This window comes from Danio aesculapii, chromosome 11, assembly GCF_903798145.1.
Source record: "Danio aesculapii chromosome 11, fDanAes4.1, whole genome shotgun sequence".
In the NCBI taxonomy this organism is placed as follows: Eukaryota; Metazoa; Chordata; class Actinopteri; order Cypriniformes; family Danionidae; genus Danio; species Danio aesculapii.
Window position 1 is genome coordinate 33769371 of NC_079445.1, and position 21471 is coordinate 33790841.

Below are 21471 nucleotides of genomic sequence, written 5' to 3' on the forward strand. Positions count from 1 at the left end.
ACTGACAAGAAAAGTCTGCTTTATTCACATACACAACTATAATAAAGCACTGTGATCATTGTCTCTGGAGAGAACAGCCATGTTTTGAAATATAAAGGCAGATAGTTTTAAAGGAGTTGCTTGAATGAGGTTAATGTAGAATTGAATTTGACAGGATCTGTAAAATATGTATAGAATTTTAAACAATATTCCTTTTCTCAGCTTTTGATTGTAAGTATCTCTCAAAATGGGTCAACAAGCAACTGAAGAAAGACAGCAGGATCGGTTTTCTCGATGTATCATGTCCTATTCTTAGCCCTTGTTGACTCCGCATGTAGCGTTTCAGAATCTTGAGTGGGATTATTAGTCAGTATAAGTCCATCCCTTGTCTGTGCTTATGGTAATTAAACATTAGTCCAATTTTATGTGCCCTTATCATCCATAACATCTTCAGGTCTAGACACTCCATTGGGAAATTAACTTTGTTTAATGAAAAAAATCCTGTTAGAAATATTGCTTTAGTCAACAAGACTTCCAGTGTGTGTGTAAAATCCTGACACGGCCCGTTTATTAATTTTCCCACACAAGAAAGGGCTTGATTAGTTTTCAGGACACGCGGAAGTTTAAAAATATGCGCTTCGGGGAAATGTATGCATGAATTCGGACATGAAATATTCTGTTGTCCCCCATCAAATGATGTCATACCCTTGAGGGTGTCTCATAAACGTCAGGTAGCCCGTTTCCAATCTGCGAGGTTGTATTTCCAGCGCAAACAAATCAACCTCGGATGAACTTTTAGTAGGACACTTTATCACTTTCTCTGAAAAACTTTCTTAAAACGCTACTTATAACTGTAGGAGTGAATCTGATGGGGGGTGCTGTGTGTCATTCGCTCAGCTGAGAGTTAAAGGACGACGCTGCAGCTGTTCTCTCTGATGCAGCGGAGAGCAATGCTGACTCAGATTATGGCTCCCTTATGGTGACAATAACGCATGCGAGCCCCCTCACAATGGCCAGACTTCTTTCTTTTCTCATTAAGTTCAAGAGAAAGTGGGTGGGAGTGCATGTGTGAGATGGAGAGAAATGAGGAAGAGGAGTAGAAACAGAAGATTTAGGAGGAGAGGATAAAAGAGATGGAGAGACGGCTATAGGGAGCGTCAAAGCATGGGAGTCGGCAATTCAATGTCAAATGAGTGATTGTCAGGGAAAATGTTGCCACAAATGCAAAGGCTCTCTAAATAAGGATATATTTTTACCCTGGTCCATGGAGAGTGGCGCAAAGTGCTTACGCTGCTGAAACAGGAGAGAGCTTTAAAATGCTCCCTGGACACAGCTAATGGCTCCCTAACCTGCTGTTCATTGTTTTGTTATTCTGACGATACGTGCATATTTTGGAGGCTCGAGACTAATGTGTTTGGGCTGTCGAGCTGCGGTTCATTAGGGTTCTTTTGATCTGTGCGTTTCCATGGAAAAGGCCATTGAAAGATGGAAGAAAGCGCATTATGCTATGTCATTTTCCTTTAAAATACATACAATCATCTGGTGTGGTCTTAGGTGACCGTGTTTGTAGGGCTGCACGATATTGGAAAAATCTGACAATGCGATATTCTGCGATATACATTGCAATATAAATACAGTTTAACCAGTTGACTTGAATATCCAGCGCTATCTCACGGCAATTCGTAACTTTTTGATTTAGTGGCTAATTCGTATGAATTTGTATGATCTCATTTATACAATTTGGTACAATTTGCTTATCCCCCAATGACGGTAGGGTTGGGTGCCATGCCTCTTTTTTAAAATTGTACATTTTCGTATGATTAAAATCGTACAAATTTGTACGAATTAGCCTCTAAATGGACAAAACGTAAAATAGTTATGTTTCTGAGATCAGGCTGGAATTTCTGGGGCAGCACGGTGGCTGAGTGGTTAGCACCATCACCTCACAGTAAGAAGGTTGCTGGTTCGAGTTCTGGCTGGGACAGTTGACATTTCTCTGTAGAGTTTGCATTTTCTCTACGTCTTTGTGTGGGTTTCCTCTGGGTCCAAAGAAGTGCGGTATACAGTAAAGGAATTGGGTAAACAAAATTGGCCAGAGTGTATGAGTGTGTGTGAATGTGAGCGTGGATATGGGTGTTTTCCAGTACTGGGCTGCGGCTGTAAGGACATCCACTGCATAAAACATGTCAGAATATTTGGTGGTAGGGCTGTGCGATTTAATCGAATTGCAGTCGCAATTTGAAATGTTGTGATAGCTAATCGCAAAAGGCTGCGATATGAAATGTATATGTATTATTTCATTTCTCCCGCCAAAAGGAAATGCATGACTGCTGTCTGTGTGTTATTACCATCGTGCTGTTTTTCTTTTATATTATTTCATCTGTTAGTCTGATTGCTATGTGGAACACCCGCAATAAAAAAAAAAAAAATGGAAAGCGCAGATGAGTGAGATGATGGCATCTGCCGATTCAGATGCATTAACAGACAAATTAATATCAATGAAAAACAGCATGATGGTAATGGGAATATTTTGGTTTCAAAATCACAGACACTGAAAAAAAAACTGTTAATTTGTAAGAGCTGTTGCAGAATTGTTGCCACATTGCGGCTATATGAGTGTCTTGCTAAAAAGTCAACTGACAGTATTGCCAGTGACACTCAATCTAGTAAATGTTTGAGTAAATTAATATCTTTTCAGTTGTTTTTTTTTTTTTACTAACACTGCAGTAAGAAGCTATGATATACAGATTATTGAGCTGAATTTTGACTATAAAATTAAATCGCAAATCTGTCAAAAAAAAAAAAATCACAATTCAATGTTTTCCCCATATCGCACAGCCCTAGTTAGTGGTTCATTCCGCTGTGGCAACCCCTGAAAAATAAGGAACTAAGCTGAAGAAAATGAATAAATTAATTAATTGTATATCTCCGGACAAGCCCCCATATATTACACCTTACGGGAGACGACACAGTGCAATAAAGTTAAACATAATATTTATTCTAAGACAATTGAAAATAACAATCAAAACATGAGTATCAGTAGGTTCAATCAGTGTGACAGGCAAATAAATGGAGGCAGTATGTGTTGTCAGTGCTGGTACATGGATGCAAAACAAAACAATGCCACAAATTGGAGCGCAGCTCTGGCCAACTGCTCAAACAATGAAGGAACAGTGGCCCCGACAAACTCTCGCACTGCGTTTAAAGTAGGAGTGATGACGATCATCAGGTGCACTAAATTCACACCCCAACCTACAACAGACAAAAAGATACAAACACACAAACCAAAACAACTCAGTCTTAACAAAAGCACAATTGCATAAAATATAATAAACAATGACCAGGCATAGATAAATGCAATAAAGTCAAAGATGCAAATAAAATAAACAAGTGTTTTAGTGTTTCCAGAGTATTCGAACAGTATTTGGAAACAGTGATTTTGGACTATGAAGTATTATTTTACATTTCATTAATCAATTAAACAAAAAGTGCTCAGGGGTAGCTTAAATAGTGTCTGTGCACTTTGGGTAAGGGATTCATCAGAATAAACAGCAAAAATCAGTCCAAGGCACTCGAAAATGTGGAAAAAAATATATTAAAAACATAAATTTAATTTTTTCCACATTTTTCGAGTGACTTGGGCTGATTTTTGCTGTTTATTCTGATGAATCCCTATGGAATACTCCATAGTCTTTTGTTTATAATTAATTCAATACAGCTGCAAGGTGGCTCAGTGGTTATCATTGTCACCTCACAGCAAGAAGGGCACTGTTTCGAGTCCCGGCTGTGCCAGTTGGCAAGAGTATTCACAATGATTTCCACCAGGTGCTCCGGTTTTTCCCCACAGTACAAAGATATGCGGTATAAGTGAAACTAATATTGGGTAAATGTAATTGGCCGTAGTGTATGACTGTGTGTGAGATTGTGTATTGGCGTTTTCAATTGTGTATTGGCGTTGGAAAAACATATGCTGGAATAGTTGGCGGTTCATTCCACTGTGGTGACCTTTGATAAATCAGAGACTAAGCCAAGGGAAAATCAATTAATTAATTCAATACAATTAATAGCTATTATAGTAACAAATGGCACATATTCTTATGCCTGGAGGCTTTTAAAATTCTCATACAGTCAAAGGCCTCAAAAACACACATGCAAATGATCCATTATAATCCAGACCCAATATTGCATATCCTGCAATGTGATGATTGCGAATGATCACATTGATGAAACGATATATTGCGCAGTAGTTCTTTGCATTCACTCTTTGTTTTTGCACAAGGTTGCATGCTTTAGCATTTTTACACGATGATACTGTATTTGAAAAGGCAGTTTGTAATTGATTGTAGATGCCGTGCTTTACAGAGTGAAAACCCCAGAAATGCTTTTTCAGTCTTTTTCATCCAAATGGAAAAAAGCCTTGACCTTTAGTAAATGAATATTCTTGTCAAGTACACAGAGGAAAAACTCAAAAGGCTGAAATTACCACTGCTTTGATGAACTGACAAGATTTTGAATGAGCAGTCTGATTCAGCTGGTGCTCTGCCAATATCAGAATTTCTCTCATCTGAACCTTACTTTTTCCAGCTTCGGATCTGACTCCTATTATAATTCTCGATATCTGGGATGAGTATGAAACTCCTGACACTTTCAAAGATGAAACATGCTGAAGTGAATTCTTTAAAAAACAGACTGGGGTCAATGACAGAATGGAACTGACAATGCTGGCAGATGAAAGGCCTACTGTACTGTACGTGTGACAGCTTGCAAGGCTCAAGACTTCAATTAACTCTCACAAACTGGCCGTCTTTACGGAGAGCAGATGTCTTTACATTACATTCTGCACAATACGATTGCATCACTGTAATGAAGAGAGGGTTGTTTTGTTTCAGAATCTCGTTTGATCGCCATTAATGAGCTGGAATTCTCATTTCAGTAAATTGCCTTTCCTAAAAAGATGTCCATGATGATCAGCAGCATAAAGTTTTCAAGCATCAAAACAATAGTAAAATAAATTAGTTTTTTTTTTCTCCTGTACATTAGAATGTGTTGTTTATCATAATTTTTTTTAAACCTAAAAAACATTTTATACATTTTAAGCATGATTTACAGCAGTCTCTCTAATGTTGTTCACTGTAACACACGTGTATACTCCAAATTTAAGAGTACCAAGTTGGAAGTCTTTAGATCTAGAATTATTTGATGACATATTATAATACTGTTTTAAGGCCCATGGTACAGCCCCCAAATACTCACTAGTTGTTGTTAAAAATTATATTTTATTGTGAAAATGATTATATTATATTATATAATTATATTATATAATATAATGATTATATTATAAGTACCAATTAACACATTGTTAATGTGTCTTATTTGTACATAGTAAATATATATATATATATATATATATATATATATATATATATATATATATATATATATATATATATATACAGTATATATATATACAGTATATATATATATACAGTATATATATATATATATATATATATATATATATATATATATATATATATATATATATATATATATATATATATATATATATATATATATATATATTATTCGAAATTAATTTAAATGACAAAGGAATATTATTTCACCCATATTATAACATTTTATTTTCATTTAGTAAATTATGTGAGAGAATCAAATAGATACTTTGCTTGCTTTAAAATGTGATTGTGTATATAAAATCAAATGTACTTTTACACTGCAAAAATGCCTTTTATACTTTTATACTGTATAATTTTTGTTGTCTTGTTTTTAGTCCAAATTTCTACAAATTCATAAACAAAGAAGCATTTTCCAGACAAGCAAAAACAAAGGATCTTCATTCATTTTCTTTTTAGCTTAGTTCCTTTTATTGCCTTCCAGCTGCAACCCATCACTGGGAAAAACACTCACTTACAATTTAGCTTACCCAATTCACCTATACCACATGTTTTTGGACTTGTCGGGGAAACCGGAGAAAACCCACGTGAACACTGGGAGAACATGTAAACTCATGTAAACGGTGACATTCTTGCTGTGAGGCAATTGTGCTACCCACTGGGCCACCGTGCTGCCAACATATGATCTAGTTTTCAAAAATAATATGCCAAAACTAAGTGAGCTTTTCCTTAAAACAAGCAAGAAAATCAGCCAATGGGGTAAGCGAAGTAATCTTGTATTTCCTTTTGAGATAAGATTATTTTTCTAACTCCATTGGCAGATTATTAAGCTTGTTTTAAAGGGCACCTATTTTACCCACTTTTCAATATTTAAGATAAGTCTTTTGTGTCTCCAGAATGTGTCTGTAAAGTTTCAGCATAAAACACTAGAGGTGTGAACCTATACTGGTCTCACGGTTCGGTTCGGTTACGATTATCATGCCTTCGATTCAATTCGATATTCCGGTGCATCACGGTGCATTGATGATGCTTTCCATACACAGTGTTGTACTTTGGGGGGTGGCTATAACAAGCTGTCTGTATAAGCACACATACACACACACACACACACATGGACACAACACCACACTGTCTCTCATTCACACACATACACAAACATAGACAGCACCAAACAAACACGCACACACGCGCACTCACACACACAAACCACGCGTGGTTGCTTGCTCGCTCGCTTGGGAGCGATATTGTGAGACCGCCCACTCCTGTTAAAATTACACCAGAGTTACCGACCGCTCCTGCACTTTATTAGGAAATTTATTCCTGCGCCGCATGAATGCATACATCCGAGAGGAAAAGAGGGGGGAGAAAGTCACGCCAGCAGCCGAGAGGAAGTCACGCCAGTAGGTAAAATGGGCCACAGTGAGAGAGAGAAATGGAGTTCACTTTCATTCCCTCAATCGCAGAGAATTAGGGGCTTCTGCTGTAAGTGCCAGTGAAAGGCTTTTCAGAAAACACACACAAAGTGAATTTTTTAAGTAGTTGGCGCCTGCAGTGTTGTAAATACCCGCACTCGCCTCCCTCGCGACAGAGCGCATATGAGATAAATGACGTCAGTACATAATAACCGGTTATGATTATTTCTGAACCGATACCAAATTGTCCGCGTCTGCATCGCGGTGCACCGAAGAAACAATTAATTTTGACACCCCTACAAAACACCCATCAGATTATTTATTAGACCTTTCAGAATATTGGGATTTTCTACTCTGAACACAGAGTGCCTAATGCTAGTTCTCCCCGCCTACTGTTCCCACGTGCCTATCAGAGTGTGCCTCAAACACAACCTCAGCTGCATCAGCTAAACAGCACAGTGACAGACATGAAGGAAACTGATCTCACATAATGTATTTGAGAAATACTACAGTAAGAACTTCACAACAAATACATCAAAAATTTTTGGGGGGAGTTAATACACACACACACACACACACACACACACACACACAGCACGTGCATTCAACTTTACACTGTTTTTGCACAGCAAATGTGACAGGATACATGTTAATATCCACCGCTGTATGGATATTCGTTATGTTAGTGTACAAAATAAACCTGATTAACTTCCACAAACCAGGATTGAAGTGTCTTCTTTTATAATTGTACTTTTTGATTTAAGAATTTGTAGAATTTGGACTATAAACTAGACAAAAAAATCTAAGAAAAGCAGTTTGTGCAGTGTATAAATTGTATTTTATGCAAACGGGATGTATCATCTTCGACCCTAATTCAATTTATAATTACTTAGTAATAATTACAAATTAAACCATAGCTATTTTTCCTTTTAAATAACAGAACTAAATCACAAACTACAACTAAAGTTGTTAATTAGTTTTGAACCGTTTTTCATTCCATTTTTGTCCAGATTACTGTGAAGAGCCGCTGTTGACATCACTACCCACATCTTCCTTCAAGAACTCATCAAAATACTCTGACAGAAGGTCACCGCACTACGCTAAACTCAACAGGAGAGATGGTATGTGTTCTTGTCTTGTCGTTCTCTGGTTATCAACTGCAATCCAGTTGTCTGTGTTTATGTAACTAGAGATTTAAGCATGAGGGAAATTTGTCCTTGTCAGAAAAAGTGTTGACGCTAAGATTTTTTATTAACACCTAACGTAATGTGATTTAGCTTCCACAAACACTGCAAATTAAGTGCTTGAAGACTTTACACTTTCAGAGGAGGACTATAACAGTATGCTGGTGTCCATGAGCAGTACTGAGGGGAAAAGCTCTGGTGATTAGATGTGCCCGAAGCAAGATTTTAAGATTTTAAAAGTCATTTCTCAAGTGTGACAAGACATAGACAAACATAAATCTCTAATGGCGATATGCAATATGTATAACTTCTTGGAATGCTAATCTGGACTCAAAGGAAAGTAATGTACTGAAAAATATTTTAGAAACACGCTCTTCTGGTTATCAGATGTAATTTGTCATGGGTATTTTTCCTCCCCTAACTCTTGGTATCAATGAATATTCAAATCCATTTGAATAAATTCTTGTTTTTTAAATAAGGGCTTTCAGATTTTTTCAACAGCTATGATTTTTGTTCAGGGCTGCATTTTCCAAAAGCATTGGAAGTCTAAAGTAAATTGTAATGCTTCCACCTGTGGTCTCTTACTTGGGCTTAGGATGCTTTTGGGAGGAACAGCTTCTATTAGTTTTTTGTTTGTTTGTTTGTTTGTTTGTTTGTTTGTTTGTGTCCTAATATGTGACCCTAAACCACAAATCCAATCATAAGTGTATTTTTATTGATATTTATACATCACCTAAAAGCTTAATAAGTAAGATTTCTATTTATGCATGGTTTGGTAAGACAGGACAGTGTCAGGCCAAGATACAGCAATTTCAAATACTAGGGCTCTATTTTAACGATCTAGGCGCAAAAAAGTCTAAAGTGCATGGCGCAAAATCATTAAGGGCGCGTCTGAATCCACTTTTGCTATTTTAAGGACAGAAAAATACGGTTTGAACTGCGGCGCATGGTCTAACAGAGTTGTATTTATTCTCTTAATGAGTTATGGGTATGTTATGAAAATAATGTCCTTAAACCAATCAGAGTCTCATCTCTCATTCCCTTTGAGAGCCAGCTGTTTGGCGCCATGGCGCATTTGCTATTTACATGACAGACTTTGTAAGTGGAAAAACTGAATGCTTCACTATTGAGAAAACAGTTAAACAGACCATCTGCAGTGCGATGATAAAGAACGAGCCTCCTCCGTTCAACCTCCTTTACTTTCCCTTTCCCTTTACTATTACTCTTTACTCCTTTACTTTCGTGGAGTAAGGAAATGGTGTTGTACGCACTGACGACATCCATTAGCCTACATAATTAATTTATATAATAAATTAATTTATAAATAATAAATTAATTTTGTTTGTTAAGCGCAAAAATAAGTTTCAAAACTATTTCTAAATTCAGTTTTAAACTCCAGCAAATGAATAAATGAACAAGAGTTACGAAGTGTGGTCAAGAAACTGAGTTCTATCCAAACACACATCGTATTCTTATGCCCTATATGGTCCAAAACCCGACAGGTGGACAAATCTAAACTTGTGTTTTTAAAATAAATATATAGAAATGCATATAATGAATACTACTACTAATAATAATATTAACATTATACAAATGCAAATTGTCATGAATAAACTGAAAAAAAGCAAAACTGAAAACCGAAACTGAAACACCCCCCACAAAATTTTTTTATTTTTTTGTAATATTTTAATCCTTTAATTATTTTTTTAACTGTAAAGGTATTTGTGTACTGCTGTACATCCTGTGTGTATTAAGCAATGTGTAGGCTGGTCTTTCAGGCGTTCAGCTGGTCTATTGCGCAGTCTATTTTAGTTCCTTAAAATAACAATGCGCCTTAACACGCCTCTTTTCTAGACCAGAACATCCATGAGTCCACAAAGCGGCACAAATGGATTTGCTATTTAAACAATGTGGCGCAAAGCATGAAAATTAGTGTTGCGTTGGTTTGAAAATAGCAACAAATCGGGCCAAACACGTCTTGTGTCTTATTGCGTATAAAAATTATAATATTGAGAAAATTGCCATTTTAAAATGTTTTTTTTTCATGCATCACTCTGCAGTCTTCATAGACAATCTAAATAAATATCATAAACACAAATTAATCTTCCATGTTAATTTATTTGACTAGTAACTTGGTATTCTCATGTGATGACACATTTTTTTTAACATTCAAAACTTCAAGGCATGTTTTTGCACCTGTAAACTTTAACATTATACAGTTGAAGTCAATTTTTGGCCCTGTTAATTTAAAAAAATATTTCCCAATTGATCTTTAACAAACTAAGGACATTTTCACAGTATTTCCTATAAAACAAAATAATAATAATTATTAGTATTATTCTGGAGTCATAATAAGTATTTTAAGTATAAGTATATATAAAAGTTCATATATATATATATATATATATATATATATATATATATACATAAAAGTAGATGTAAAGGATAAGTAGGAAACGTACTATATTTCCTCATGAATCAAGTTCTATACGTAATATCTAATGATTTTATTGGGCATGAAAGAAAAATCAATAAGTTTGACCCACACAACACATTTTTTCCATTGGCAAAAATATACCTAGCTTTTTTGTGATACAGGGTCAAAAATTAATAAAAAGGGAAGTTTACCCAAATTAAAAATATTTGGTTTTCATTTATTCACCCTCAGTGACTACTTTTTTCAGGTGTGAAACATAAAAGATCAGAAATAAAAATCAATGATCACCATAAATGTTTGGTTACAAACATACTTCAAAATATCAGTTTTGTTCTGCAGTCATACAGGCTTAAAACAGCATCAAGTTACGAGATGAAGACATACATTTTTAGAAAACATCACGTTAAATCAGAAATGGCATGTTTTGGGAGCAAATCTGCTGCAAAAACCATCAGGAATCAAACCCAGAAAGAGTATAATGGCTGCTCTTGATTTGCCTAATGATCCTAACACTCACCGACTAAGTATTGTGCCAGACATTGGCAAAGCGTGGGGTATAACAAGAGGACTGTATAAATTATGACTAAGCAAACGTGTTGTGGTTTTTACTTAGGGGAGGTGGGAGAGCAGTTTGATTAATGCAACCTTACAATCAGCAGCTGATTACAGTCTGTAGAAGCACTTGAGAAAACTCCCCAGCCAATTAAGCAGTTAAGCATAGACATGCTATAAATACCAGCTTATGCCAAGGTCCTGTGAGAGCGTCGTTTTGTGCATTGTAAGATGTTTGACCTCGTGGCACAAACGCAGTCCAAGAAATTCCGTATGATGCTTGGTGGTGCTTGCAAACGATCATAATAGCGAATTTGTAGTGTAACTTTTTGGATTAACAGTGCGTTCCAGCAGTAATGAGTGCAACTATGATATGTCGTCTTGCTCCTGTCACCCCCAAGGCACTTCTTTTTTCTGTCATGCCTCTTACTTAGTAACAGCAGGAGGATTTTATTGACTGTGAGAAATGGACAGGCAGCCCATTCCCAGACATTGTCAGACTGTATCAAATTTGATGTGATTTTATTTTGTGCATGTTTACTTTTATGATTACAAAATGCTTACAAATAGAATTTTAAAGTAGATTTACTTTGCACATATATAAAGCTCAGATGTTTGAAGAAGTTAACTAATATATATTAGTTCAGCTAACAATAAGTTCAGCCAAATAAAAATTTGATATATAAGATATGTCAACACATTCAATCCAGATAAGTTAACTTAACTTAAAATGTTATGTTGTAATAACTAATTGGCGCAATTATTATTATTATTATTATTTTTACAGTGTAACGGTTAAGTTGATTAAAATTTTTTATAATTATAAACATAATTCATTTACATAATGATTGTAGGGCAGTAGGTTTACTCACTTTTCAAAGGGCACCTGGGTTACCCCTTTTTTTCAGATTTAATATGAGTCTTTTGTGTCTCCAGAATGTGTCTGTAAAGTTTCAGCTCAAAACACCATCAGCTTTTTTTTTTTTACACATTTTATTAAATTCTATTTCATAAATTTTTGCACCAGGTAGCAGTTTTGGTGTACTGCGCCTTTAAGGCTAGTCCTCCCCGCCCACCGTTTCTATGTGCCTTTCAGCGTGACTTAATCTCCTCCCTCGGCTGCGTCAGATAACAGACAGACATAAAGGAAGCAGATCTCATGTAGCGTTTGTGAGAAATACTACAGTAAGAACTTTACCAATGAGTATTTGTTGTAGAGTTGCTACAATGAGTCACACACAATGTCATTACAAAGTCACAGACACAGCGCGGACACGACACGCGCGCACACACACACAGACACAGCGCGGACACAGTGCGGACACAGTGCGGACACGACACGCACAGACACAGACAGTGCGCGCGTTTCGCTTTGCACTCTTTTTGCATGCAAATGTGACAGGCTGCAGGTTAATCTCCACTGCTGTATGGATATCTGTTATGTTAATGTACAAAATAAACCTGATTTAACATCCACAAACCGAGATTGAAGCATCTTCCTTTATAATTGTTCTAACACGCGGCTGTAGTGATGAAGTAAAGCTAAATTAAATCGCTGTAATTCATTACACACATGCACTGTTGTAAAACATGTTAAACTTGTAAAACTCACTCTTGAACACATTTGATGATGATTGATGATCCTAGCGAACTGAACAGACTTTTATTCCCAGTTGCTTTGCGCACGTCCTCTCTTGTTGATATGATTATACACGTGACTACCGGGACATGTTAATTCACAGCTGTCAATCAATTTGGTGGGTTTTTATGTTGTTAAATTGAAAAAAAAGGACTGGGTATGTTTATATCACCCCAATATGACAGTCTATACACTATACCTACACATATGTCTGTCCAAACAGCTTGAAAAGTAGATTTTTCACCATAGGTGCCCTTTAAGTAAAAACTATTCCTAGAAGTAGCAGCTAAAAAGAGGGCCGTTAAGGGCCAATCCCAACTCTATTTTTGTACCCCTACCCCTTCCCCTTGGCCCTTACAACCGAGGGTTAAGGGGAAGGGCTTCAAAATTCACCCCTAAGAAATGGGACAGCACTACAGCACCTGCACACGTCATCATATGTCCTCACGATTCTTATGCTTCATGTGAGATCAGACAATCGCGACTGCTGTAGTTATTCCAGTAATCTAATGTGGCAATAAGATCGTAACTATACTGTGTATTTACACAGTGGCCATATTCATCTGTGTAAACACTCAAAAAACAACATTAACATTATAGCAGACACCGTAAAAAGCTTATTCTCAGCCACTAGATATTACTGACAGGGTATTCGGGTCATCGAGTGTCAGAATGTTGTGGGACTGCTATACAGGAGTTATTATTATGGATTATAGATTGCGAAATTTAGCTGGGTTTTTTTTTTTTTTTAAAGCATGACGGTAAAACATGAACACGGTTATGAATATATTAAAACATATGTTTGTTTGGCATAAAAATTCGTAATAATGACAAAATATACTAATTTGTGGATCTCCTTCCGGGTTCAGCAATGCTGGCGCTGTGGCTGGTGTATTCTGGGAAATTTTCTTACCCGTTGGTTTCGAGTGTGGTTCTGAAAAATCTTCGTTCTAAGGGCTGTTCACCCCTTCTCCTTAGTCCTATGCCTTCAAGCTAAAGAGAATTGGGACACCATTACCCCTTGGCGTGCAAAACGAGGGGTAAGGGGAAGGGCTAAGGGGTAGAATTGGGATTGGGCTTAAGTCTGTTTGTGAAACTGCAGAAAAAGCCACAAGATGGCTATGGATTAAAAAGGGCTGATCTGTGGGTGATTGCTACTGGGATGAAAACTGCAGTCTAATCAACCTCAGATGGGTCACCTGGGCCCTAACCCTAACACCCAGTGACCCCAGGATACATCACTGACGATACATGCAAGTGTATATCTTTTGTGAGTTCATTATTTGAGATGTAGAACGCATAAAAATTGGCCACATAAGCGGACACTGCAGAGCTGCTGAAGATTGTCGGTGCTTACAGCGATTTGACTGATAAAAATGAATTTGTAGCTAAATTGTTAGCTGTGCCTAACAGTATTTCCCATTGTTTACATCCTTGTTTACATCCTCGCTACAACACACCATTAACGCTAGAAACTGTGCATGTAGTTGATCAATTTTTAACAAATAAAAATACTTGCAGGTTATGGCTCACAATCCACAGCTTCGTCGGTTGGTGGAGTTTTTAGGTGAATCCAGCACTGAACTGGGAGAGATTCTGGAAGCTGTGCTTTGTCAAATGTTATATATATATTTTTATAATTCTCTAGAACATAATTGACATTAAATTGTAAGCAATTCTTTCTTTGTGTTGTGTCCTTTGGAAGCCCAAATACAGAAACAGAAGAAGCTCTGTGGTTATAGCAGCGCTTGGACGGCATTTTAGCTTTCTCTACTATAACATTACAGCACTTCTGGCCACGTCTTGTTGCGGTGCACGGTGTATGTGTGTGGTGAATGCGCGTAACCGAAAGCCCCTGTGATCTCATGAACCTCGATGTATTTTTTTGTATTCCCCAAACTTTGTTCGCTGTAGGCTTTGCTAAGCTAACTCTGTAAAAGCCAATGTCTGCCTTTGTATTGAACTTTGAGAGAATTACATTCAGAGATTCAGTTGTTTATGTTTTCACAGCTACATTACGCATCAACTAAAGTTTAAAATATGATATCGTAGTGGACCACCCTTTTAAGTAACGTCAAGTAATTGCTTAAAAAGCAATAGATTTGCTCATTTAAGCAAAATAATTGTTTGTACTTTTAATGTACTTTTTATATGTATGTGAAGCGCTATAAAAAAAGGTTCACACTCACTCACTCACTACAGTTTAGTCCCTGCTTTATCAGGGGTCGCCACAGCGGAATGAACTGCTAATTACTCTGGCATATGTTTTTATGTGGCAGACCCAATCCAGAGTGTACACTAACTTATAATAAAGTTTATTAGTATTATCATTAAAAGTGTAGAGACATTAAATATTTAGACATCAAACTTCAAACTCATCTGATCCACTGTAATGGTCATTACAGTGTAAGATCTCCATGTTGTAAATGTCGGAGTCTGTTATTTATATCAGTTTTAAATCGATTTGGTGAATTAAATAACATTCTTGTGCTAAAAATATATTATCTGGATGCATTTATTATATGTGAATGTCTTCTCAGCCTTTCATGGAGACTGCAGTAGAATCTAACAAGCCTGTTCATCCTAACCTTTGGTAAAAACCTTCACACATGATATGCACCCAGTCACTGAACTGCACTGATGAAGCATTTATTACCTGACCGGCTTGTTCTGACTTGCCCCGAGGCAACATTGTCCCACATGACCTTGGGGGTTTCCTTTATGTTCACCCTAGCAGTATGTCATTTTTAAAAGCGGCTTTAAATTGATTTAGGGGTGTGTGGAGGAAATAGATAATAATGACAATAATTTGCTCTTTTTTTTATATTTTAGTCATTTTAGCAGACGCTTTTGTCCAAAACGACTTACAATAGAGGAGGTATTCAGCGATTCAACACGACTAAACACACAAGAAGTGCTAGTTATACAAAGTAACTTGTTTGTGCTCAGAGAATTTAGTGCTAGAGTAGGAGTTTTTTTTTTTTTTGAAGTGGGTTTTTAGTTGTCATTTGAAGGATGACAGTGAATCTGCAGGCCGTGTGGGAACGGGAAGATCATTCCACCAGCATGGAACATTGAGTGAAAAGGTTTTGGAAAGTGACATATGGCCTCGCTGTGATGACAACACAAGTTTGGTGCTCACTCCCCGACCGGAGGCTCCTGGAGGGGATGTAGACCTTCAGGAGCAGGTGGAGGTAAGTGGGTGCAGTGCCAGTGGTTGTACTGTAAGCGAACATCAGTGATTTAAACTTGATCCAAGGTTCAACCGGTAACCAATCCAGGGGTTACATGGGCTCTCCTTGGCTCATTGAAGACCAGATGAGCTGCAGCATTCTGGATCATCTGTAGAGACTTGAGAGTGCATGATAGGGGGTTTGATGCCTTTGACAGCTGATTCTTGAAGGTTTTCATATCCCTTATATTATGTGCAACAGTTAGGTGAAAAGAAACAGAAGAAACAGAAATAAACTATTAAAATAATTTCCCCTTTGTCTGGTTTTCAGAGAGTTTTACCTTTTTAAAATGGTAATTTGACATTTTTTTTCCTCTAAATATATATAATTCCACAAATCATGACAACAGATGTTTTTAGGTGTACCTACATCATAGTCACTACACTATATATTATTTTTAATCAAAGGAGACATAGGTGTTACATGTACATGTATTAATGCTAATTACACTTGAGATCAGTTACAAAATAAGAGCTTCTGGCAGGATATATTACACTACTTTTTTGTAAAATATTCCTTGATATGTGGGAGTTTTTGTGAAATTGAAGTTCTATTAAATGTATTTCCAGTTTGCAATTTTATAATTGTGCAGTTTAACCATCGGGTAGTCTAAGGTCATTTTAAACTGAAAAAGTTTGGCTTTTGAATTTAAATAAAATAAAAAATGACAGAATCAACGGAATAGTGTAAAACCTTTTGACTTTGTTGACATTGATATGTGAGGCGATGTGGAACCATGGTTGTAAAAAAATAGTCACACTTGTGGTCTTTACGATCATAGGAAATGTTCACGGCCATAGGAAATAAATGAGAAATAAGCAGATTCAGAAAATATATTGTTTGCAAAAATACAAATCCAACATGATGCTGAAAAAAAGTGCACATCAGTAAAGGGGTGACACTTTAAATCACATGTTTTAGTTTTAAAATGCGTAACTTTGCTACAGTTAGGCCTTCTGTCCACACTACCCGGTAGTTTTTGAGCCCCGAAAATAGAGCGTTTTAAAAACGCTGAAGATGCCATTTTCTTTTTAAAACGTTGCTGCTCTGTGTCAGTGTGGATGGGGGAAAACTGAGACAACCGAGACATCTTAACAATAAAATGAAGACATAAGGAACTGCCTATTTTCATTTTGATATTAACAACTTAACAAATGTTAAAAAATTGTTAAGACATTGTTTAGCTACATAATTATATGACCATCATCTTGACTATGCATTTTTATAACAAAATGAAGCCTATAACATAACTGCCTTTCATTTTGATTGATAAACACGAAACATATCCTGTCTCATTTGCTGAAGATCAGTTTTATAATCAATAATGGCAATCAATAATACAATGTTTATACAACATAGCAAATAAAGGCAAGCAATCAGTCAATTGTGCAGAATCAGTGTACGTGGTTACGCAAATATATTAACTTCTTTGCGCTCAGCCAAAACACATTACCTGAGAACACGTAATAGAATCAAAAGTCTGAATAGTCGTTAGATAAAGACTAGATTAATTAAATATCACGTTTAACAACAATAATGAGATTCAGCCGTAGATCTTTGATGAACTGTCCGACATGTGCTGCTCTCATCTGGGGAGCTGTGCTTAAAGCACCTACTGACTGCCTGGGGCTCAGACATCCACATACATTGCAATGCATGCCATGTGTGTGTGGTCACATGATGTGCGTTTTCAGCGGTGTAGTGTGGACGGAGAGCTTTTCAAAAATGCTAGGTGGAACACCAGTGTGGACATGGATCATTTTCATTCTAAAATGCCATTTTAAAACTAAAACGTATTCGTTTAAACAGGGCCCAAATATATGCATTCACGAGCAAAGCACTGTTACAATGTGTGTAGAACACACAGATGTACTGTAGGACAAACACCATGCATGGTGGAAATTGGCTTAGTGCTTGAAATTGCTTTTTAATTGCATATACAAAACTCTATATCAAGCAATGACTGTACACTCTCAAGGTGTTTGTGGTTTTTGCAAAAGTGATTGACTCAACATTAGATTACACACTGTTAATACAGTAATTACAGTATTTTCATAGAAAAAGTATACTGAACACCCATAATGTGAGGCTCTTTCTTAAACAGTTTGAGACTGTCACATGCAGATACGTTCGCTCCAGCAATTATTTTACAAACCCCAAGCTAATAATGTGGCCAGCAATTTTTTTTATTGTTGTTCCAAGTTGTATTGCATTTCTCTGCTATCCTGCCACTTGCAGAAATCAAACTCTGCTCCTTTAATATACCGCTTGCTCGATTTATAGATCGTCCTCTCTGCCAGCATAATCCTTCCTGCAGGTACCGTTTGCTGGATTCTGGCGAAAAATAAAAAGAGAAGGAGGTGGGTACACAGTAGGTCTGTGTGGGTGGACAAATATTTCCAAGAATTCTGTGAAGTTTTTCTGTGCGTGTGAGTCCTGCTTTTATTTTTACTCCATTCTGAACTAGAGATGCAGGAATCCGTGCAACTAGAAAATACAGTAAGACATACAAGTGTAGAACTGTGCCGCGTAATTTACAAATTGCCTTTTTAATATTATACTACCTTGAGGCCTGTTTGCTGTCCTCTAGAGATGGTTTAGTGATTTCTATCCCAAAAAGAGAGAGGCAAAAGAGAGAGGCTGAGCCACAAAACTGCTGGAACAAGTTTTATTCTTTTTTTTTCCCCTCCTCTCTCTCTGACCGCTAAGCTTCAGTCCTGTCAGCATGATGAACAGGAGTATGAAATCTTAGCGAGTGCCTGAATTGTGAAGAGAATTACCCCCTGAATTCTGTTTCATTCCTCTGCAGTTTTTAAAGCACTGCCTCTTAATCTGTCCCTCTAGGAGGTGGGGGGTGGTCTCCGAGTGGAGAAGACCAGCAACCTTGGCTTCAGCTGGACCTACGAGACAGGTTGAAGGTCACATCCATTGCCACCCAGGGTCGCTGGGGCAGCTCTGACTGGGTGGCCCGATACCAGCTACACTACAGTGACTCTGGACGGACCTGGAGACCGTATAGACAAGAGGACGTGATTTGGGTGAGTCTTATGAATCTGGCTGGAATATATCCATCTTGAGAGACTGCCTAGATGTTTTTAGGCACCGTTTGAATAATGGCACACAAACGGTTAGAAACAGCACAAGTGGGAAATGAAAACCATAGCAACAATTGGAAGAGAACATAACTAAATGGAAGAGACTTACAGATAAATCTTCTGAATTGTACTGTAAATGCTGTTGTAACAGGCTAGTTGGCACTACAGAGAATGCTATGAAATCTGTAGAGCAGTTTTAGGACATCAGAATTGACTTCAAGGGCATCTTTAAGAGTTCTTCCTTCAACGTTTAACTTCTGATATCAAGTAAAGTTTTTTTTTACAGGATCTTTACAGTATTTTCAATGTTACAGTGTAACAACTGCCTCTGAAGCTACATAAAAATTGGAAGTACCACAAAATAACTTTCAGTGGGTCATGTGTATTTAAAAGTGCATATGTCAACAAGGAATAAATAATTCTGAAACACAAGGAATATGACATGACCAGCAGAGTTAACTCATTAAAGATCACTCATCAATAGATATGAGCGCTTGAAAACAGTCTAGCCAAATTAAACCTTTAGAGCAAGCAAAAACAGATACAATCAGTTTCAAGTGAAACACTGAAACATCTGTTTCAGCAAAACAGTTTATCAAGGGATGGCCATGGAATCAGATGAGAAGTGGATGAAAGAGTCTGTAGATATGAAGATGGACTGTCCCTTTTTGTCCAGGTCTTGCTTTGGGGTCTTAAAGTGCATAATACAAAAGCCCTCTGCATATAAACAAACATACAATTAGGGATGGCTGATGTGAAACTGACGTTTCGACACAGTATCGAGATCCCGAAGTGTTTCGAAACACTGCACCGCAGCATAATCCGAAACCAGGTCACGTGACTAAAGTGTTTCGAAACACCAGGTCACGTGACTGAAGCGATTCTAAGCAGCCGTCATTTCTCAAGCGTTTTGAGGTGAATCTGCCTTTGACTGACATGGTCACAAAATACTCTCTCTTGTAGCCTAGTGGACTGTGCATGTGCACAGAGTCACTGTGCTGCAAATGACCTGAGTTCGAATCCCAAATTGTACAAATATTCTAAAATTATGACTTGATGTATTTTAACCATGTTACTTTTTATGACCAAAACAAGACATATTTACTCACAAACTGTTCATTCGGATGTCAGACCACTGTTAAAACAAAACACTTTGCAAGAATAGAGCACTTGAAAACCAATATCTGTAACTGCATCACCCCGGATTCGAACCAATTATCTCTGCATGATAGTCAGGAACTCTCACCTCTCCACTAAATCATCTGACACCTCAACTCTACAACGTGCTTAACTGTTTCTCTACTGAAGCCATTGCAGAGTAATACACAAAAAATGACCACTAGGTCACACTGTGGAGATGGGTTTTGAAACGAAGCTTTGACACATTTACTTTAACCGTTTCAGTGTTTTATGAAGCATCAATCAACACCTTGCTAACCCTGAATAAAACAAAAATATAAAACCAAAATATATACAAATGACAGGCCTACTTTTCAGTATAAGAACAAAATGTTCCTCAAATGAGGGCACCAACAAAGGACAGCAAAGTGAAGAAGCCATTCCATAGGCTGAGCACAATACTTCCGGTCTACTCCTACTTCTCTACCTTCTTTTAATCAGGTTAAAGACTCAATACATATAGCGCCCCCCTGATGGTTGAGCTAGCTACTACAGGTGGAAACTTGTGCAAATTGTGACTGAAAAAACGGTTACAACAGTACAACAGATTAGCAAGACATCACAAAAAATGCTTGTTTTAGTAGTTTTTCATATTTTTTCTTGTGTTATAATCAGTAAGACTATTAAGACAAACATTTTAGAGACTAAGTTATATTGAACAATTCCTAATTACAATTTTATTACCAAAACTACTGGCCTAACAAATGTAAAGTTAAAACAAGGCAAGTGAAAAGTTGCAAATAACCAAATTACAAACAATAGCACAAACAAGTATAGTAAAACAAAAATATAAACAAAAATAAACAGTGCACTACGTTTTCACATTTGTATGGTTTTACAATTACATTGCATAGTTCTCACCATATAAATCAAATATAGATTAATATGTTAGAGTTCCAGCTTACCGACCCTACAGTAGTACACTGGGCCGTTAGTTACAGGAATGTCTAGGGTTTTACACTTGTTAAAGCTACAAAAGTTAATCCTTCAAGAGCAATAATTGATTTTTGAGAGTACTCTCCAATACGACATAATTTAGTATGTATTTTTATATGCATCAAGAGTCCTTCTTTCAATGACTCACTCCTGAGGCTGAGTCAGGTTCTTTTTGTGTTTGTACAGTATGTTTGCAAGAAAGCTTAACATTACAGTGGAGTAGAAAGACACAAAAATGAACTCTTAAAAGAGAGTGCTTTATATCAAAAGAAATGCAAAGTATATCTTATACTGTTTAATACTAGCAGAAGTCAATTTTAAGTATTATTTTTACTGGCCGAGCTGGACCAGTGGTTTGGATTTTTACTTGCCCTGGCAACATTTTCACTGGCTTGGCAACAACAACAACGA

General features: G+C 36.9%; 1 protein-coding gene across 1 annotated transcript in view; it reads left to right on the forward strand.

The window, feature by feature from the left end:
* The window catches only part of cntnap5l (contactin associated protein family member 5 like), a 132730-nt gene that overhangs the window by 34695 nt on the left and 76564 nt on the right, over positions 1 to 21471 (forward strand). The window contains exons 2-3 of the mRNA XM_056468417.1: positions 7816 to 7926; positions 18695 to 18888. Coding sequence (XP_056324392.1) covers positions 7816 to 7926; positions 18695 to 18888 — 305 coding nt within the window. The remainder of the gene's footprint in view (positions 1 to 7815; positions 7927 to 18694; positions 18889 to 21471) is intronic.